Source organism: Camelus bactrianus, chromosome 8, assembly GCF_048773025.1.
Source record: "Camelus bactrianus isolate YW-2024 breed Bactrian camel chromosome 8, ASM4877302v1, whole genome shotgun sequence".
NCBI lineage: Eukaryota > Metazoa > Chordata > Mammalia > Artiodactyla > Camelidae > Camelus > Camelus bactrianus.
Genome location: NC_133546.1, coordinates 43,038,650 through 43,061,097, shown reverse-complemented (window position 1 = coordinate 43,061,097; position 22,448 = coordinate 43,038,650). Strand labels below are relative to the sequence as shown.

General features: G+C 45.3%; 1 protein-coding gene across 4 annotated transcripts in view; it reads right to left on the bottom strand.

Moving 5' to 3' along the window:
* Positions 1–19,067: 19,067 nt before the first annotated feature.
* The window catches only part of FYN (FYN proto-oncogene, Src family tyrosine kinase), a 199,821-nt gene continuing 196,440 nt past the window's right edge, over positions 19,068–22,448 (bottom strand). For all 4 annotated transcript variants that reach the window (XM_074368473.1, XM_074368474.1, XM_074368472.1 and 1 more), the window contains one exon: positions 19,068–20,685. In XM_074368473.1, coding sequence (XP_074224574.1) covers positions 20,477–20,685 — 209 coding nt within the window. In that variant the 3' untranslated portion in view covers positions 19,068–20,476. The remainder of the gene's footprint in view (positions 20,686–22,448) is intronic.

Here is a 22,448-nt window from a genome sequence, read left to right as displayed (position 1 = left end):
ACATGCTCTACCATTGAGCTATACCCTCCCCACCCTGGAGCAGGAGAGCTTTCTAGTGGTCCAGAAACCACACTATGCAGGTGACATAAATGCATGTCAGGATTGAGTAGGGTTATTACATGTTGCTTCCAGGTAGAAAAGGGATGCTGTCAGGCCCTGAACTCTTAGTTCAGGTTCACCCTCATTCCTACCTATGGCTGAGATGGCTATGTTCCCATCAATTCTGTTCCTTCTTTCAAGCACATGAGGGAACAGCATTCCCCAGGCTTCTTGCTTCTACGTGAAGTATGCAACATGTTTCAGTTGATGAAATGGAGTATGTGAAGAAGCAATAAATGTCATTTCTGGATTGGGCCCCTAAAGTGTCCCATTAGACTGTCAGTTCACTGTCCCTTCACTGATGGCCCTATGAAGGCAGAGGATCCAATAGAAGGCATCAAAGAAGCTCTGGAGGATGGTGGTGGAATAAGAAAGAGCCTGAGTCATCGCTCTGAGGAGAGAGACGCAGGTGAGCTGCTCAACCCACATTAGATTAGAATGTGACTAAACTGTGTTAAGTCAGTCATCCCTTGGAGACTTCTGGGATTTTTTTGTTACTGCAGCTAGTATTAATTTCCCTGGGCAAATGAAGGCCCCCCTAGGACAGCCCCAATCTTAAGTAGTGGAGAGAGATTACGCATCATTCCTTTTCTTTGAGCTCGTCAAAACGAGGAAGGTAGATCATATATTCATTTCCATTATGTGTCTCCTAAGTGTGGGCCGTCAGAGCCCCCAGTGATTTTCCACCACCCACTGTGGCAGGCAAAGCACGGTAACTAGGTTTCCATACTGAATAGACTCCCTGAAGGTGAGCGTCAGGACCCGTTCTTTTCTCACTTCTGGGAGTTAATTGTTGGTACAAAAAGGCTTGACATGGAGGCCCATGGTGGGCCTCAGTACCCAGAGAATTTGTCCTGGTGCAGGAAGGGAGCACTTTCCTGCCAAAGCTCAGGCTCCACTGCTTCAGGTGGCCCTGCTCCTGGTCCACACCACATGCCTCTGGAAGAGCCCCGAGGTCTGGGCTCCACTCTTCTCTCCATTATTTACGGAAGAGTGGAAGCAGGTTTGGTCCCGGGTACAAATATTTAGAAAGTGCATTGTTTTCTATATTTAAATGTGTATCTATTAAATATGGACATATGCATTTTTCTCTTTCCATATATACAGACTCTTTTTTGAGTGTGTATTGGTAATAAAGGAAGGATACTGCACGCAGGTTTTTTGCCATCTGCAAAACCAAGTGAGATCTACTTCTGCTGCCCTCTCTGTTTTATGGCTGTCAGTTTTAAAGCCAACTCGGAGACACCTCTGTCACCTCAGCCTGGGAAGAGCATCATCCTGGACCTATGCTGTTTGAGGTCCTCAGGAGAACTGCTCTGACCCTCAGGTGGTGTCTTTATGTGACGCCAGTAGGGTTAGCACAGATCTCCCGGAGGTCTGCCTCCTGCGATTCAGTGCCTCGTGAGTAAATCACTTTTAACAGCAGTGTGGCACCGTATAAAGTTTATGTAGGATGGACATAAATTTGGGTCTGAAAAGAGCGGAGTTTCCTGTGGTGACAGGCAGCTAGGCTGGGGTGTGTTAATACCCGTTCACTCCTTTGTTAGACTGAAAATTTTATCAGCTGGAGGCCTGAGGAGCCCAGGACACAAAATGAGGGTCTGCGGAGGGGGAGATTCTGGCACACAGTATTTGAATCCAAACTCTGAACAGCTTTTGATACAGTGAGGTTTGCTTGGGGTAGGAAATCTATTACCCTGAAGGCAGATCCCTTTAACCCCCAAAAGACACCTTCCTGGAGGTTATGATGAACTCCAGAGGAACCACAGAATTAGAAGGATGGGGTGGCAGCAATTTCATTCACGGACACATGATTACATGGTTCTACTTTAGAATTCTGGTTTGGGACAAAGGATCTCCAACAGAACTTGCTGAACCAAACATTTTCAGGGCTTTTTACATGAAATCTACATCAGTCCCCCAGCACTGCTGCAGAATCCACATTTTCAGCTTCGTCTTTGATTTCACAGGGTTGCACAGGTTGACATTTGTGAACACAAGGGACCCGGGAGTCTACAGAGTTGAGGGCTTTTCACACACCTAAGCCCCAAACCACATTAGCCCTGACAGACTTGCTCATGGCATCGGCTACACTGCCCAGGTGTTCTAAATGATTGCCCTCCAAAAAAAGGTGGCTGTTGGAGGAAGGGAGTGCAATCTTCAAAAAATGCCAAGTGGCATATCTGGGTTAGACCTGGAGCAGCCCCAAATGCCAGCTCGCTAGAGGCAGCTTTGCAGGTTTGGTACAGGATGGGGCCACAGCGGAAGCTGCATACTCCTGGGGGCAGCGAGCTCTGCTCTGGGGAGCACCTGGACCACGAAGGCTGCTGTGGCTCTGCAAGCCCCAAGAGAGGTGAGGTGGAGAAGAGAGGAGGCGTGGCACTTCAGGGAGTGAGTCACGACTGAGAAAGTCTCCCACAAAAGCTGAGCCCACGTGAGGGAAGCGGCACGGCACGGAGATCAGGAGGCTGGATTCTGGCACCTGGTGGGTTGCACTCAGTCTAGCTTCCCCCACTTATTAGCTGTGTGACCTTGGGCAAGTCACTCAGCCACCTTGTTTGCTAGTTCTCCAACTATGACTTGGTGATAACAGGCCTCAAGACGGGTAAACTGTTTAGAAAGAACCTGGCCTATCAGGGGTAATTTTGGAGCAATAATCATCCAAGGACCTATAGGGGAAGTGAAGGAGGTGGGAGTCCCTCTCCTCCCCCACCTCAGGCTTCACGGCCACAGACACTCTGCTGGCAGACACGGAGGGCGGGCACATGACATCAACATGAAATTCATACTTCCCGGACGTCTCCTTCTATTTCAGGTGGGGCGGTGGCAGGCCCTGGAGTGGGGTTTCACAGGGCCTGGGCTTCCCCCTCAGCCCTGTCGCATAGGCCGTACACCCAGTCTTCCTAGTCTGTCTGTTTATCCTTGTCCAGGTGCCACTCTGCCTCATAGTTTTATAGTAAGGCTTCAATCTGATAGTATAACTCCTCCAACTTTATTCTTCTTCAAAATGGTTTTGGCTATTCTAAGTCCTTTGCCTTTACTTATATATTTTAAAATCTTGTCAATTTCCATAAAATCTTCCATTGGGACTTTGATTGGGATTGCCTTGACTCAGCAGATCAATGTAGAGAGAACTGAAATCTTAATAGTAAGTTTTCCAATCCATGAAGATAGAATATCTTTCCTCAATGATTTAGCTTGAATAACAATAATTTGAGTAAATCTTTAGTATTTTCAAATAGCTAAGCATAGAGTTACCATATGATCCAATAATTCCACTCCTAGGTATGTACTCAAGGGAACTGAAAACATATGTCCTCACAAAAACTTGTACATGAATGTTCAGAGTAGCATTATTCACAATAGCCAAAAAGTGGAAACAACTCCATCAGCTGATGAATGGATACATAAAATGTGGTATATCCATGTAATGGAATATTATTTGGGAACAAAAAATAAAGTACCAATACATGCTACAACCATGGATAAACCTTGAAAACATTATGCTAAATAAACAAGGCCAGTCACAAATGACCACATACTGTATGATACTATTTAAATAAAATGTCTAGAACAGGCAAGTCTATAGAGACAGAAAATAGATTAGTGGTTGCCTGGGGCTAGGGGGATGGGAAGAAAATGAGTAAGTGACAGCTAAGGGGCTTGGGGTTTCTTTTGGGGTAATGAAAATGTTCTAAAATTGAATGTGGTGAGGGTTGCACAACTCTGAAAAAAGCAATTAAATTGTATGAATCATATGGTATGTGAATTATATAAATGAGTAAATCATATGGCATATAAATTATATCTCAATAAAGCTGTTTAACATTTTTTAAAGTTATACTGTCCATAATCTAACATCACTGAATTGTGTCCCTCCAAAATTCGTATGTTGAAGCCCTTACCCCCAACGCCATTCTGATGTGGCTGTTTGGAGATAAGGCCTTTAAGAGGTGATTAAGTTAAAATGAGGCCATTAAGGTGGGACCTAATCCATCGACTGTTGTCCTTATAAGAAGAGGAGGTGAGGGCACGCAGAGACATGAGGGATCATGCACACAGAGGAAAGGCCATGTGAAGACACAGTGAGAAGGTGGCGATCTGCACGCCAAAGAGAAAGGCCCTGAAGAAGAAATCAAACCTTGATCTTGATTGGACTTGTAGCATTCAGAACGGTGAGAAATAGATTTCTAGTGTTTAAGCCACCCAGGCTGTGGCATTTTGTTATAGCAGCCTTAGCACACTCACACATCTATATTGATGTTTATATTCTTCAGTGACCAATTTAGTCTAAAATGTATCAGCATGTAAACTTCCCAAGTCTAAAGCAAAGTCAAACTGGACCATGTTTTCCACATCTGTAGAGCTTCTTGTGTGTGAAAACATTTTGATTGTAAGCAGTACTTAGAAATTCCTGAGGTTTTTTTCATTTTTAAAATTTTAGACAATTGAGACTAAATTTGGGGGGAGAAGATAATTATTGAGAAATAGAATTTTGAAATACTGTATGTATTAATGCTTTGTAGTTCAATAAAAAGTTCAAAAATAACATGGACATAGATTAAATTATTGGAAAAACACACTTAATTTTGGGGGGGTTGTTCATTTTTTAAATTTAAATTTTTTGAGGAGTTTACTTTTTCCTTTGAAAAAAAGAAAAAAACAAATTGAGAAATAAGTTACTTTCTCTAAACCCCACCTGAATGAACACAGAGGAAGCTGTGATAGCACAGGAACAGGAGGGTACAAGGGAGCAAGGACTCTATAGTAATGTGTGTTTCACGGGGAAACTGAACAATCAAGCCACTGCAAAAGCAGTTTTGAAACCTAATTAAAAAATTAAATATTAAAAGCATTTGTCTAAAGCAAATATTAAAGTTGACCAAAACATGTTTTTGGTGAGGATCATCTCAAGGCAACAATGGGGGAGTAGCAACCCTATACAGTTGACCCTTGAACAGCAGAAGTTTGAACTGCCCGGGTCCACTCATACACGGATTTCTATCAATAACTGTGTATTACAGAACTACATGATCCCAGGTTGAATCTGTGAATGTGGAACAGTGGATACTCAGGGTTGACTATAAAGTTAAAAGTGAATTTTTTACTATGCACGGGTGGGTGCCACGAACCTCTGAGTTGTCAAGAGTCAACTGTATTTGGTAATTTCCTCAAGGTCACACAGACAGGGATTCAAAACCAGGTGGTTCTGGAGCCAAAGCCTGTGCCCTTAACAACTAGGGTAGATTGGAGTGAAAGAACTGGTCCTGACTCTTCACTTTCTGTGCTGTAACTTTGTAGATCTAGCCCCCAGGACAGGTGCACTCTGCTGCCCCACTGATGTGCGTTTGACCATGTGACTTGTGGTTGGTGATCACAATGCAAGCAGAGGTCTTAAAAGAGTATGAGTATGGTCTTAGACATACAGTCAGCCCTCTTTATCCACAGGTTCCACATCCAAGGATTTAACTAACCAAGAATGGAAAATACTAAAAATTTTTTTTGAAAAAGTCCAGAAAGTTCTAAAAAGCAAAACTTTAATCTGTGTGAGCTGGCTACTATTTACATAGTATTTACATGGTATTTACCACTATTTACATAGTGTTTGCCTTGTATTAGGTATTATAAGAAATCTAGAGGTGATTTAAAATGTACAGGAGGAAGTGTGTAGGTTTCATGCAAATACCATTCCATTTTATATAAAGAACTTGAACATCCGTGGATTTTGGTGTCTGAAGAGGGGGTCCTAGAAACCAATATCCCCTGCTTGCCAAGCAACCACTGTACTTAAGTGGGTAGATGAGGTTTGCCTTGGCTGGGGTGTAATAGCTGCGAGATAAGAATTTCCCAGGAAACCACTGACCCCTTCAACCTAGGCCCCAGCACAAACACTTGTGGAACAGACCTGAACTTGACCTGAAGCCTGGAGGCAAGTCCTGCAGTGGACAACTTGGATATCTGAGCCTGGAGTCCAGCCAAGCCTAGCAGGGTTGTAGTCCAACTGTGGATCACAAGGAGAAAAAAAAACAAACAAATTAACAAACAACCCAAACTTCTTATTTTAAGTCACTAGGTTTGGGAATAACTTCTGTAAGTGTCGGGTTACTGCAACCAGTGCAGCCACTATGTTCTCTAAGTATGGTCCTTAGACACCTGCATCCAGATCACCTCAGCGCTTCTTAAACCAGTGAAGATTCCAGGAAAACGACCATTTATGTACACTGATGAAGTGGTTTGATGGGACAATTCAGCAGTAAAAGTTAAACTTAGGAATATATTAAAATTAATAGCGGAGCAATTCCACCTCCAGATATTTCTCCAAGAGAAGTCCTTGCTGATGTCCACCAAAAACGTGTAAGGGTGACGGCTGTGACACTGAAAATCTGGAAATAACTATCCACCCACAAAGAAACAGGCAGATGAATGATGCTATTTTCATTCTGTAGAATCCTATTAAATACTATGTGTTAAAAAGAAGAAAGTAAATCTCAATGGAGAGTTCTCTCAGATGGAATGAATACTCAGTGAAAAGTCAAGGTGCCAAACGGTCTGTGCAGACTGATTTCATTCATGCAAAGAAAAGGCCCCATCCGTGTAAATGTGCTCCAGGAGGATTACAGGGATACAAACCAAGATGGCAAGTGATGACCTGTGGGAAGGTATGGTGTTGGGAAGGTATGGTGTTGGGAAGGGGTGGGGGGCTTTGCTTTATGTGAATGTTTATTGTTCTTATGCTGAGAGAAGAAGGTACACATATATTACTTGTGTCATCAAAAAGAAAACTTTTATGTATTTAAAAAATGTACATTTCTGGGTCTTGCCTCCAGATCAGAAGAGTCTAGGAATCTGCATTTAATTGAATCTTGTTCTCTCTGCCGCCCGAGTCAGCAGCAAGCTCGCAAGAAAGCAGCCAGCCAGGGTCAGAGCCGCTAACCTGACTCAGCAGAGCCAAAGACAGACTGTTAGCTGAGGTGGAGGACAATCTTACCTGAGGGTTTCTCAGTTTTAAGAGAGCCAAATGCAGCACAAAGCTCTAGAATCATTCAGCTTCTGAAGAAGGTCCCGGTTAGTTGCTAGAATCCCCTCTGCTCATCATTCTCCATCCCACCTGGTCCCAGCCCACCTCTGGAGGAGCCTATTTGAATCTCTGAAGAGTAAGGGAAGATGCTTGAGATAGTTACATTTATCAAAAGAGGGCCTAAGGAGTGAGGCAGGGCATCCTTCACAGCCCAGGGACAGGACCCTGTAGGCCATCCTACTTGGAGACACTCTCGTTATGGAAAGGACAAGGCTGGGGGCAGGATAAAGCCCATAGGAGTTTTCAGTTTTTTTTTTTTTCCAGTTTCAGCTATAAAATCAGGGGTTCGCTCAGAGAAACAGTCCCTCGTGCCTTGTAAGTCCGTGATCATCTGAGACTCTCTGCTGGAAGTCAGGTTCATCAAATCCAATAAGGATGGGTCCTCCTTGAAGAGCTGGTGTTGAGGTCCAGGCTGAGGCTCTGCTCTGCGGCCGCAGAGCACTGGGAGAAGAGGTGCAAGCCGGGCATCTCACCTGATGCGACAGGAGTCAGGCTATCCTCCCCAAATCCCAGTCCAACTTACAGCTGCCCCCACAGGTCACTGTCCCTGTCGTAGCAGGACCTCCTTTCTCAAGGGCTGAGTTGGCCAAGCCCACCTGGCCTGGTTGGCTTCTCCAAAAGCAGGAGGCCCGTGGCTGAGACCTCCCTGCAGCCCTGCTGGGAGTGGCACCCTCCATTGTGCCTTGGGGGCTCTGGTCACCAGCCCCTTTGGGGCCCTCTTTGCCAGCAGGGGCAGACTGTGACACAGTCACCAGGGCTGCCCAGACCAGAGTTGAGGGAGGGAGCCTCCCCTGGCTGAGCCTGTGGGGCTGAGGCAAGTGGAATTAAGCAACCCAAAGCAGTGTGTCCTGCGATTGTTCTGTGGCCCCATATTCCTAGCGGGAGGAAAGTGAGAGAGAAAAGGGTTCATGTGCTCCACGACACATTTCTGGGCCTCCTGCCCAAGAAAGCCTGATTCAGCAGGTCTCGGGAGGGGCCCAGAAACCTGCATTTTAAGATTCTTTTAGGTCACGTTCAGGCAGATTTGGGAACTGTGGTCTTAGGTGACCCTGGTTGGGGTTTGTTCAGAACGTTTGGGAAGGATCAGAGGTTGGTGTGAGAAACTGGATTTTGATTCAGGTATTGGGAGCCTCCCTACCTCCCTGGACTCAGAAGCAAGGGCTTGGCTTGTCCTGTGACCTTAGAATCCCAAACCCCACCCCTGGTCTAGACAGAGCTGGGCAGCAGGGCTTCAGGTGTGGTGGGGAGAGCAAGGCCCAGGCCGAGCCCCAGGCTGAGGGCCCTGGAGGAGCTGCCAGGCCCACAGCTGCAGTCAAGAGTCTGGTGGGGAAATTCTCACATGTTTGCAAAACGCAGCCATGGTTTCAAGTGCTGTCTGCACGAGCAGCTGCTTTCTATTCTTGATCTGGGTCTGTAGGATCTTGAACCTGATCAGACACGTGTCTGCATGCAACACAGACACACCTCTCCTGAGACACAGGAAGCCGGGTGTGCCTGTAACTCCAGCTCAGGGCAGGGCTCTTCAGGTTTCCCATCAACAATGGAAGCTTCCTCTAAGTTGGGCCTTCTGGATTTACCAGTCAGTTTCAGCAAAAGATGTGAGCACTTTAATGTCAAACAAAAACAGCCACTTACAGTAAAGAGGCGACAGACTTTCCACCAGGCTAAAAGTTTCAGAAAGTTTTATATTCCAGCACTAAATGCAGTGTTATGGTTCTAATCAGTTCAGGAAATAAAATGTCAACAATTTATTTGGGTCTGTGAGACTCAGAACTCCTGGCCAAAAATGTGCCCTTTGATCTTTATCCCTTTAATCTGAAGCATTCTCTAAACGCATTTCCACTTTAACGAACAATGCTTTATACTGGCATAATACTCTTTACTGAAGAAATTTGGATCGTATTTTAGGTTTCGCAACCCTTGGAGTAAGTTCAGTGTAATATCCGAGTCCCTAACATGTGCCAAGTTCCTACTGGCAGTGAGCACAGAGGCGAGGAGAAGTCAGGGAGAAGGGTGCAGGGTGCCCTGGGGAGACCAGAGCTGAGTGCGGGGAGTCCTTAGGAGGAGCTATCCCATGTGACTGAGGGATCAGAGAGGGCTTCGGGTGGGAGGAGAGGTTGGAGTAGGGCCTCAAAGGATGGATAGGCTGTTAAGTAGAGCAGAGAGGGCAAGAGAACATGCCAGGCAAAGGGGAAAGACTGGAGAAGCACAGAGCGTGCTGGAGGCACTGGGGGCAGTTCACTGTAGCCAGGACCCCAGGTGGGGGTGATGGTAGAGGGGACAGGAGAGATAAGGCTGGCAAAACAGTGGAGCTAGACCTCATGGTGTCCTGCCAAGGTTTGAGGAATCTCACAGAAATGGTGCTCATGAGGCAGAGCTGGACCTGCAGATACAGGAGCTGGTCAGCAGCACTTCCCAGTCACTATCTGGTGGGTCACCGTCTCCAGCCACTGCTTCTCTCTGCAGACTGCATCCTCCGCTCCCCCCGGGGGCTGTCTCTGGTCCTGACTCAACCTAACCTGTAGGCCAAATGTCCATCACTACCGCCTCTTGATTCTTGGTCCCAACTCAAGGGAGACAATTCCATGAGCTAGAGGCCAGGCCAGTCAGTGGACTGGTTCCCCCTCCACCCCCCTCACCCCCAGGCATCTATCCCTGCTATCACCAACGGTTCTGGTGCAGGGGTATAGTGTGTAGGGGTGGGGTGGAGTCTTAAAAAAGGGGTGTGGGCTGGGCAGCCTCTCCAAACGTGTCTTCTTCCACTGGTGGGGGTCAGTGGGAGCTGTCACATTGCTCAAGGAGGAGGACACAGAGTCATAGCTGAGATGCTAGGTTACTCTCCACCATGTGGAGGGCAGACGAGTTGAAAGGGAGGTTGACCACACGGATCAGACGTCTTCCACGTACCAAGCCCTGTGCTAGCTGCCTCACGCATGTTCTTTTATTTCATTTTCTCAAGAGCCCATTTCACTTGTGAGAACACAAGAGCTAAGGGGCTTGGAGATGTGAAGTAACCTGCCCAAAGCCACACAACTACTAATGGAAGAACTGTGACTTGAATGCAAAATTGGGTCTGACTTGACTTCTATGCTTTTCTGCCACATAAAGCGGGAATCAGTCAGGACGGCCTCTCACCGATGCCTCACCTGCCTGAGTCCGCACTCAATCCGTCACTCTCGCTGACTTTCTCTTCCTCCTCCTGGGTCTTTCGTCTCTGTTGATGCCATCACCATCTACAGCCCAAATCTATCTAAATCTCAGTTTCCTTCTCTGTGAGACAGAGATGATAACCGTATGTTTCAAAGGCTGTCAGGAACACTAAACGAGGTGGGTCTCATGGAGCGCTTGGAGCTGGGCTTGGAGCCTGGCATATGTGTGTGCAGAACTGATAGAGCAATTGATTGGCTGTGGGGACAGCAGGAGCCTGACTTGGAATTTTATTTGTCTAAATGTAGGACTTGGCAAACTTTTTTCTGTGAAAGGCCAGGTAGTAAATATTTTCAGCTCAGGGTGGTAAATATTTAGTCTCTGTTTCAACTGCTCAACTTTGCCGTTGTAGGGAAACACCAACCATAGCCAAGGCATAAGTGAATGGGGTGTGCCCCAAGAAAACGTTTTTACAAAATTTCTGTATCCCAAGAAAATGTTTATACAAAAATGAGCAGGGGGCTGATTTGGACTGAGGATTGTAGTTTGCCATCTCCTGGTCTTTGTCTTGGCTCCTTCCATGAAGGTGGAGCCATGTCTGTTTAGTTCATAGATTCTTCTCCAAGGTCCAGCACAGTGCCTGCCATGTGGTAGACAGTCCAGAAACATTTGTCAACGGAGTGATTAAGTGAGAGACAGCAAGCAAGAACAACAGTGGCTGAGATAGGGCAGCACTTTGAGGATCCTCTGGGTATCAGTTGCAGGGTTCAGTGTAGGAAATAGGAACCACACCAGGGTTTTTAAGCAAAAGGGAGAATTACAAACTTGCTGGAAGGGCTGCAAGAGAAGGCTCCATCCTGGGCCTTCAGGGATGACTCCCAGAATGTGGCAGAACTGATCTGTCAGGAGAGCTGTCACCTCTGCCACATTTGGGAAGGAGGAGACTCAGGAAGCTGCCACTGGAAGCATTGACCTCAAGAACACTGTAGCCACAACACAGTGGTCAGAATGTGGTCAGAAAGCTGGGAACATCGGCCTGCAGGTGGGGATGTGGCACTTAGCCATGGCCACCTCCACAATAGACTCTTGTCACCCCTGAAGCTGGAGATTGGACATGAGGGGCTCCATAATCTTGCTTTCCAGCTGAATACGGACAAAAGGCACAGAAAATTGGCTTCTGCCTCACTTCTGCCTCCTGAACTTCGTGCTAATACGTCTAACTGGTATGGCCAGATTGACATTCATGAGCCTTGTGGTAAGGGAGTCTGGGAAATGTGGTTTTCTTAGCTTCCTTGATTCTGAAGCACAGGAGGCATCCCAGAAAGATGTGGGAATGGATTCACACCATGTGTAGTCCAACCTATACATTCTGGTGATCTATTGCTGCGGAACAAACCATCCCAAACCATAGTGGCTTAAAACCAGTCATTTATTTTGCTCTGAAATTTGACATTTGGTCAGGACTTGGTGGGGGCAGCTTGTCTCTGCTCCATGAGGAGTCAGCTGGAGCGGTTCAACTGGTGGCTTAGCATGGGCTCCACGGTGTGAATGAGCCCCCACAGCCACCTGGGAGACCAGGTGGAGAAGAACCAAAGCCGTTGGCAAGAGGCCCAGCCGAGCTCCTGGCAGCAGCCAGCATCAGCTCACCAGCCATTGGGAAGACGGGTCCCCCAGCCACGTGGGGCTGCCCCCGCTGATGCCGTGTGGAGCAGAGATGTCCCTGCATAGCTCTGCCCAAATCGCAGACTTGTGAGCAAAATAAACAACTGTTTCTATTTCTGCCACTAAGTTTTGGGATAGTTTGTTTTGCGGTAAAAGATCACCAGGATGGGCAGGTTGTGCTGAATGTGAAGGAGGAAGGGAAACAGATGGGGTGATCAAACAGAAATGAAGCATCCAGTGCCAGGGAGGGATAATGGTTGATCCAAATATAAGCCAAGTTCACCTCCCTCCTGCACCCCCAACAGTGAGACTTACCAGCTTTCTAACTCTGATTCATCCTGAAAATCAGCCCAGTGTGGTTTGGGCTGTATCAGCTCAGCCTAAATGTTGGGCTGAATCAAAAGCCCTTTATTCTTACAACTGCTGCTGCTTGGGGGCTTTGTCTCTTCCCAAAACTGCCTGTTAGCAATTTGTGATCAGGGCTGAAAGATTTAGATTTAGAAACTGCCAACTGTCATAGAAAGGCAAGACTGACTTGCTGTGTTCTGATTTTAACAACTGGCTTCCAGGATAGCTCAGGTGATTTCCAAGTACAGGGGAGTCACTTACAGTTGTTCCAGTTGTATACTGCACAATTCTGGGAGGGGAGAGGGGAACCATTTCCATTCTAGTCATCACCTCTTGGCATATTTATTATGAGAGTTTTCTGGTAGATGGCAGCAAAGTGTCTTGTGCTACAGTAGCTTCTTCTAGTTTGCAAAAAGGCAATTTGAAGCTAGTGGCAAGAGGTATAGGGACAAAACTAGTGTCTAATAAATCTTGGGCCAGTGGCAGGGCTTAGGAGGAGAAAAGGAAGGAGTAGGGAGGAGTATTAGGATCGGGGGAGGTCCCTTTACTCAACCAAAAAGGGCACCCAAGAGATAAGAAGTGTTGAGATTTGTGGGTTTCAAGAATCAGCCTCTTGAGGCCAGCAGGGTTTTAGAGGAGGCAGGATTAGACCAACAAAAGAAGAGTACTCAGGAGAAGTAGAGAGAATTGGCCACAGATTTGCCTTGAAAAGTCGAGATCTAAGGGCTGACTTTAGTAAGCAAATAATGACCCTTTGTGGAGAGATGGGGATGAAGAGAATGAATGACTATCTAAATAAAAATTCTATGGTTCTGGTGGAGGTGGGGGTGGGCCGAGGGTGGGTGGAGAAAAATGGACAGTGATTGCCATGGGAACACACTGTTGAAGTGGAAGGTCCCTGGGGCACAGCTGGAATTCTGCCTCACCTCTGACCACTCTGGTTCTGGAAACCGACATCAGTCAGGAACCAGCACCATAACTCAGCAATAGTGCTGCTTCTGAATGTCAAGGTGGATTACATGATGCTTTTCCATTTCAGACACTGTAGATTGCAAAATCTTTACAGTTGGAACAAGGTTCTCCATTTTGCACTTGATTCTGAAAGAGAATCCCAGCCAAGCACAGCTTTTTGTTTTATCTATGTATCTTCCAAGGTCTCCTTTGGCTGTGCACGTTGCTTTTGTTCTCGGCTGGCCGTTTTAAGTACAGCTTTGCTGCATTTCCATTTTCCCTCGTTCTCAAAAACAAGTACTCATTTGAATTAGAGCAGAAAAATACTGAATAGAATGAAGCATTGCTTTCTTCCTCTCAAACATGTTGAGGTCACGGTTTAGTGACAGCAGTGACAATCATGAATGCCACGCACTTTCACTTAGAGACCTTCAGCAACCTATACACAAATATTTTCTGAAACTCACAGGTGAGGGGGGAGGTGACGTGGCCACACAGGATTGCGCTGATTACAGTCTGATCCCTCTTTCCATTCCCAATTATCTCACAAATTACGCTTTGGTGAATAGTACTGGAGCTGTTCATATTTTAAATCAAACTAAAGTCCACTGAAGTAGGAAAATTATGCATTTTACGGAAGCGATGTGGGCAAATTATTATTCAGTTTTTAACAGGGTTTTTCCATCACTTTGCTGTGCACAATATAATATGGTTAATTTACCAGAAAGCATTGTTATTCAGTCCCTAATTCTCTAGGCAGCTGCTGCTATTTGCTTACCATTTCCTCGTTGCTCTCGGGGAATTGACAGACCTTCTGGCTCCATTTAGGGTGGTTTGGGTTCCAGGGCAATCTCTAGGGGCCCCGCTTCCCTCTCGGTATCTTCCAGCATGCATCCCCTGGGAGGAGTCTAAACAGGAAAGGATTCACATACCTGGATTTAGTTTCTGAGTGGCTTTAAATGAGTCCTTTTGTAAACACACACACACACACACACACACACACACACACACACACACGATACAATCTCTTGCTATTTAGTAAGATTTCCCCACAGTATTACACATGTTACGCTTTTCATTAAAAACACCATCTGAATAATACCCATTTCATTCTCTCTTACTTCCAATTAGCTACTCATTGATTGTTACCTAGCAAGCCCTTGATAACTAACCAAAGGGAAAATAATTCCAAAACAAACCTATACCTGCTTTCATGAGTTCACATACTGCCTGATGAGTCAAGCAAAAGAGCCTCATAAATGGAAGGAGAAGAAAGAATGACCATGGAGTCACTGAAGGGAGAAAACCCCCTCCTAACTGTAATTAAGAAAGGAAGTGAGGAGTTATGACAAACTCCTTTCCCTGCAAGTCTTTTCTCCTCATACTCGATAAATATAGTTCAAACTGCATTCCAGCTGGGATGTCGGAGCCAAAACCTGCCTGAAACCTTGCTCTCTGTCCTTTTACGGTATTATCTCCCATCCCTCCAGTTAGCAGCGCACTAATCAGAATAAATGATGTACCTACATAGCTTTTAATGTCTGTGTGTGGGGAGAGAAGGGAGGGAGAAAAAGAGATTCAGATTTTTCTTTGCTTGGTTTTGGTTTCTCTTCATTTAGACGCATTGCTGAGCAACTTCTATATTTAAAGCATGAGCTGGCCCCTAATGGGGGTTGGGGATCAGAAGGAAACCTAACCAAAGGTGAAAAAAAAAAAAAAAAAACCCCACTGAATCTACCGTCTCTACTTGTCCTCTAGGCATCACCTCCTCCAGGAAGCCTCCCTTGAACTCCCCATTCTGGGCCATCTGGCACTCTTTGCTGCCACCTGTATTTCTACCCAGGAGAGATCTTATTACATTTATCTTTTATGGGTCTCCAACCTCACTGGACTGCAAATACTACTTGTCTCTTGATTTTCTAGTGCTAAGCACAGAGTCTAACCCATAACAAGTACTCAATAAATGTTTGCAGAAGTAAATGGGTAATTCCTTACACATATCCAAAGGCATCTCTGTCATCATCCCATGGCCTTGAACAGCCTTGGCGAAGGACTCTTTTCATCCCAGTTCTGATTTCTTCCTCCTTGTCCAATGTCTCTGTCCTGTCTGCCCCTATTCGCTGTCATCTGGGACCCACAAGCTGGCCCGACCAGACCTTCACTTCTAGGCAGTTCTGGAGTGTTTTCCTCTTTCCATCGTCAAACCCTCCCATCTTCCATCCCATTCTCAGTCAAGGGGCTGTTCTCCGCTGGGTGAAAAAGGGAATCAAATAGAGAGAGTCTGCATTAATGGGGGTTCATATGACCCTTCCCAACTGCAGCATTTTCACGTCAGCAGTACTACTTTATGGACAACATCTTCATGCTGTGGTTCTCATGCAGGGCACAGGGACTCCCTGGGTCATGCAGAGGTTTGCCACAGTACAACAAGCCCATGGGCTGCTTAACAATGCACGACCCAAAGGATGGGAAAATAATCTTATATGAAGACAAAAAATGGTATCTTACAAAAACTATCACGTTTTCATAAAATGACAAAGTTAGAATGAGACTTTGAAGGCCCCAGACTCCAGGGGGTACAGGTTTATTCCCACTGGTGCTGGGACAAGTTCTGGGGAAAGTTCAGGAAGTACTCATGGTGTTCGCTTCAGGCTACAGACTGGGCCTTCAATGTATGGACACCGGTGATACACCAGCGAGTGTGAGCACACACTCACGAGAGGCGGGGCTCGTGCCTCCAGCTGCTCACAGCCATCCCAGTGTGCTCAGCAGGGTCTGAGGTAGTGTGTTATTCTCAGGTCTACCTCTCACCCCTCTGCACGGCATCAGCCATCCAGCCATCCACCCAGTCACCCAACGTCTACCATCAGCTCATCACTGCTTTTGGTGCAGAACAGTGGTGAACAAGTTAGGCAGTTTCTGTTCTCAAGGAGCTCATAATCTGGCAGGGAAAATGCATTAAGAGAAGAGTCATGTTATTAAACACATTAGAAGAGTAGTAAGTATTCTGAAAAGGAGCATAATGTTATGGCTGCTGATGGTGGGGACAGTCATTTGTCACTGATCACCTTAGAATAGTCCCTGTCACATTGGAAAACCACTTATTTTTATTTCCAGTCCTCAGAATTAATTTAAAAATTAATGTATATCTCTACCCACCCTCCATGGGATTCTGAATATTTTGCATGTTCAAAAAGAATGAGGTAGGATTTAGGAATTTATTATGAAAAATTTCTGAGTATGAAGATACACATAAATTATGAAGTTTCATTTGGTATTGCAAAGATATTAAAGATATTAAAGATACTGATTTTTTCTTGTTTTCTTCTCTGTAGTTATACTCTGCTTTTGAGAAATAAAATAAACATATTACTGGTACCTGCCTTAGTAAATCTGTACCCTACAATATCATTTTTAAAGTAAGAATTTGTTTGAGTTTCCTTTCTCCCCACCGAATTATTTCTTCTCTCCTTCCCTCCCTTCCTTCCGTCCTCCCCTCTTCTTACCTCCCAGCAAGCATTTTGGACAACCTAACTGAATTCTAACAATACAATATAAAGCAGTAAGAAAGCCAACAAAACTTACCCAAACCTATTAAAATATCTTTCAGCAACAAATTGATCAAAGACCATTTTATCTCAATATAACTTGCTAGGAAATGCCTATTCTGTCAAGTGTGGCTCTCTGGTCCAGAGCCAGGACACAAGGACAGATGATATCCCTCATGCAGGGGGCCTTGGGGCCGCTCTCCTCTGCATACTGCTGAAAACCTTACCTTCTTCCGGGACTCATGAAAGCACCATTCCAATTAATATGATATACATTCCTAAGGTCCCATTGGAAAATTCAGATACAATTTTGCAGTTCCAGTGCTACTGGAAAAATCCTCTGGTGCAAAGATTTAGTCACAGAAGGATTCCTGTCTCTCTCCTGGCGCTTGTCAGGAAATCTTTGGCTATGTGGCTGTATTTGAGGGATTATGAATCCCCTTACCCTTAACTTATCTCATGTTAATGCCTGGTTCCTCATACCCCTTTCTTTGCCATGACTGAGGCAGAGCCAAATGCATCACAGGCTTCAGCCTACACTGCGATGCCCGGACATGCGGGATGTCCTGCATCTTCTGCGGCTCTCTGGTCCTCCCGGGCCATCAGTGTGCCTTGAATGAACTGGACTCAGAGGAGAGTAAGTGAGGCGAACAGAAACATTGTGTCACATTTACAATGTCTGGGCTTTGTCAAGTTGTTTTTTCCAGTGGGTTTATTATTTGATTTTAAGAAAGGAAAAAGATGCAGCCCAGCGATGTCAGACGCCAGCTCTCCTCAGCAAACAGAGCAAGTACTTACTCACCGTCAGGTTACGAAAGACAAAAATTAACATTTCACCATCTCTTGCTGCTAAGGTACCTTTGAAGGCACAAGAGAACTTTTTGGTCAGTACATTCCTTTTCCTCACCCCGAACTTATTAAACCTGCGAGGGAGAGAGGCTTCCTGGGAGGTGCTGGGACTCCCTGGAGGTAATGTTTCATTGCCTGAACTGGTTGGTCTGCCTCGGCAGTGTCTTTTGACAGCACGTAAGTTTCTTGAAAAGAAAAAACCTGGAATGTCTCTGATACCGTCTTTTACCTTTGTTCTGCACCCCTACTCTGTTCCAGAGCAGTCCCAGTAAGCTGCATTTCATTAGAGGGTCCTCGAGTTAATACGGGTCTTGAGTTTTATTTCATATGAGAGAATCCACAAGGACCTCAAAGATGAATTCAAGGCTGTATTTTGAAGAGACTGTATTTTTTCTTTAAAAAATCTGTTTAAAACAGATTGCTATGACTTTTTCAGATCTTTTGGAAAGACCAAGTCAAAAACAGTCACAAAAATCCCCCGAGACTACTTGAAAGTTATCCATCCTAGTGGGATGTGAAAATGAAAAACAAAGTACTATCTTTAAAAACATCTGGCATCTAGAACGTGTTAATAAATTGCCCAGAATTGTGATAATAATTGTATGTAATAAGATCTTTGAAGTTTTATCAGTTTAGCAATTGTATTAATACCAAAACCAATACCATAAAAACTTGGTTAGCCAGAAAAGTCCCTGCTTCACTTAAAACATGTTGGAAACTTTCTAAATATAAAGGCTATTTCAGCAAGAAAACCACCCTCCTTGTATGCTTTCACATGACATCAGGTATCTCAGAATCCCAGGATCTTAGACGTAGGAAACTATAGCCAATCTCATCCAACCCCCTCATTTATACAGACAGGACCTGGAAGTGAGAGATTCCAGGTGGCTGTTAAGGACCAGCAGCTGAATGAGTGCAGAGCCAGGCCTGGCCTGTTAGCCCGCAGACCCACTGCCCCGTCTACCACAACAGGGTGTTCCCCTGCTTAGCAACTTCATTACAGAGATGGAGGGACACTGGGAAATGTATATATTGACTCCACGACAAGAAAGATTCTTCTTGTAATTGTCTCTTTCTCCTATAAGTGAGACAAAAAATTCCAGTTAGAGAAAATGTCTGATAAATTTAAATGTTAAGGTATGCCTCATCCTGCTTTAACAATCCTCTGAATTAGCTAGACAACAGCTCAGCCTCTCTGGTGGTGGTGGTGGTGGTGGGGGCTTGGGAGGGGACCCTACTCCAGGTGTTCTGAATGTTCCTGTCATTTGGAAATCAACTGCAAAATGGTTAAATTCTCCAGGTGACTCCTTACCACCTGGAGTGGGACAGATATGTCCCTCAGAGAATATCTTCCATGATTTAAACAAATGATCAAAAAAAAAAAATTCAAATGTAAAATGCTCTCATTTTAATTACTAAATTAAGAAAGTTAAACAATTTAAAAATGTAAACTCACAAAGGAATCATAACAAAAAAGGAATTCAGACTTCAGAGTTGCTACTCAGTATTAAAAACTCGATAGAAATAGGCTTTTTGATTTGTTGTTGTCAAACATATGTAAGGTTGGTACAAACAGCAAACTAAAAATGTAATACTTTTTTTTTTTGTGCATCCCCATGAAATGCAAAGTAGTGCATAGTTATTTCACTGGAGAACTCTAGGACATAGAGAAAGTCATTTCATTAGCAGTACAGGACATTAAAACACTTATTTTACAATGAAAAATGTACAACCCCTACCCACACCTTCCTGTAAGTTTTAATTGCATGAGAAAGTTTAGCAGGTTGCCATGACTACAATGCTATGGGTTTTAGACCATTTAAATGTGGTTACAAGGTTTATTAAATAAAAAAAGTTGGAAACATTTCAGCATTCATGGTTTTATACGGGAAGTTTGTGTGGTATCCATCTTCTAGTTGCCCTGGTAGTATTGGCCGCTTGCTTGCTTAAACAGGCTCACTTCTAAGTTTCAAGAACAAACTGTGGTAGTAAGTCGAAGCAAATACTGGAAACGGAACTGGTGGATGGAGCTGCTGGAAGAGTCTAAGTACCAGCCACCTACAGGTACAATCACAAACCAAAACAGTGCAATCCCGATCAAAAAAGAAAAAATGCAGAATCATGCTTTGCAAAAGCCGAAAATAAGTTTTCAGAATAACACCAGCGCTTTTATGTTGATTTTATAGTCAAATCCTCACTCTGGGTCCTGAAGCTTTGCGGCCCACGTTGGCCATGGTCTCCACATTAGCACCCACATGGTGTATGTACATGGACGTATATATTATATATATATTCATATTTATAAAAAAAGAAAAAAACAAACACCTGTCCTGATCAGTTTTTGTTAAAACATGAAAAAAAATTTTATTGTTTTAGACAAAGAGGCCACTTTTGGAAAATAATACTTTTTTTTTTAGTTGAATCAGGTGAAGACAGAGTTAAAATCACATAGGATTTGCATTTTAAAAAAAGGAAAGCACTAGGATCGTTGGCACTGGAGTAACTATTTACACTGAACAGAGATTTGGCCTTTTACATTAACATCGATACAATGCATTTTCCAAAGTCTGAGAAATAACAAGGTTCTGTCTCGTATGCTTCACAGAGGAGGTTCGGATTTGGGGACAGGTGTCATTAATGAGGGCCATGGAAGTTCGTCAGCTTCAGAGTCACATGCAATCTGATCCCGGACGGTTCTGGCTGCCCTGCTCGGAGCAGCAGGCTACGGAATTGAAAGCTAATGGGGAGGGGGCGGGGAAGCCTCTGGGACAGGCCTCTCTCTGCAGACCAGGTCTTACAGGTTTTCACCAGGCTGATACTGGGGCTCTGTCGCGGTGAAGTAGTCTTCCAGGAAGCCCTGCAAGTACTCGAAAGTGGGCCGCTCTTCGGGGTCCTTTTTCCAGCAGTGGATCATGAGCTCGTGGAGAGAGATGGGGCAGTCCTGCGGGCAGGGCATCCTGTAGCCGCGCTCCACCTGCTCCAGCACCTCCCGGTTGTTCATGCCTGCAAAGACAAGCGCGGTGAGAGCAGGCAGCCCACGCCCTGGCCACCGCCCCTCAGTCACCTCTCTCTTCTGCTTGGAGCCTACGCGTGGTTACAGCATGTTGAGGGCCCCACCTCACCCAAAGTCAAACCCTGTCTTCAATGGGATATCACGCCACTCAGACATAAAAAAGGACCCCATCGCTGACACACACAAAACCCTGGAGGATGAATCTCAAAAGCATTATGAGTGAAAGAAGCCAGACACAAAAGGCAATGTGCTGTATGATTTCATTTATATGAAATTCTAGAAAAGGCAAAACTACAGTGATAGAAAGCAGATCAGTGGTTGCCAGGGGTGAGGGGGAGGGGAACCCTGCAAAAGGGCCGCAGGGAACACTGAGGGGTCATGGAAACATTCTGCATCAGCAAACCATCCCTGTAAAGGCCAGACAGTAAAGATTTTAGGTTTTGTGGGTTGCATATGATGTCTGTCACATATTCTTCATTTTATTTATTTTTACAACTCTAAAAATGTACAAAACAGAAACAGGGTGGGAGCCAGATTTGGCCTGTAGGCTGCCAACCTGTGTCCTACATCCTGGATATGGTGGTGTGACTGTTCGTGTTTGTCGGAACTCACTGAATTCTTAAAATTGTTGGATTCTATTGAATGTAAGTTACACTTCAATTAGGCTGACAAAAAATATGAATGAAGTAGATACAAACAAATGGATAGAATGAAAAATAAAGTGAATGAAAAAATAAAATAGAGTGTTTATGCGACTCCTAAGCTCCGTTATGAACTTCATACATTAGCTGTCCTCGTGCCTGGGCAGGCTCTTGGTGCCCCAGGGTCCGAGATCTGACTTCACGCCACCATGCCGGGTACCTTCCAGACCAGAGACCCCCAGGTGCCCTAAGGTTTGATGACTTTGCTGGGGAGACAGGGCGTCTGTGTTTACTAATGACCTAGGACAGGCCATCTATCACCCGAGACCTCTGTGACCCTCTGGGGGAGCTGCCCAATGTTGAATCATCAGGCTGCATGGAACTAACAGGAGATGCTCTGGGCGTCTGCTACCCCTTTAGAGAATGCAGTCTTCCTGCATGTTGGCCATCTAGACAGAACAGGAAACACCACACTTGGGATGAGGCGAAGGCCCAGACCCCTTTGCCAATGACTGCCAGGCTGCTCTCTTCTCTGGTTTTCCTTCTCTTTTTTGTCATATCATGTTCTGCCATTGCCTGCCAAGCCCTTGTATGTTTTGGCTGCTCCTTGGCCCTGAGCTTGTAGTCTGGAGTCCTCTCCAACTTCTGACCTCGTTAATTTATAAAAGCAAGAACCTGATTTCCGGCCATTCAGAAGCCCAGGTTTCCCCCTAGCTCTCAGGGAGATAACCAGCAGGCACAGCATGTCCATGGAACGGCTCCCTTTAATTCTGGAGAAGGTAGCAACCCGCTGGCTAGAAGCCCGTAAGCCTGGCCAGAGCAGCTGGGCCCAGATCACAACCCTGCCCCCTGGGGAGGGGCCGCTCAAGACTTTGGGATTTGTTGCCAATTCTCTTTGTTTTGCTGTTGCTTTTGGGGCGGGGTCTGTCCCGGCTCCTGCGGCTGTCAACCATAGCCCTGTCAGTCACATGCTTACCCAGACCCTTTCAGGATGCTTTCTTATTCCCTGCCACTATAGTTCCTTGAGGTGATAAAATCCATGTATTATTCCCGCTGTGCTGAAGCAAGCCTTCAATTTAATTATTCTAACATCACCTCAGGGGTGACCCTTA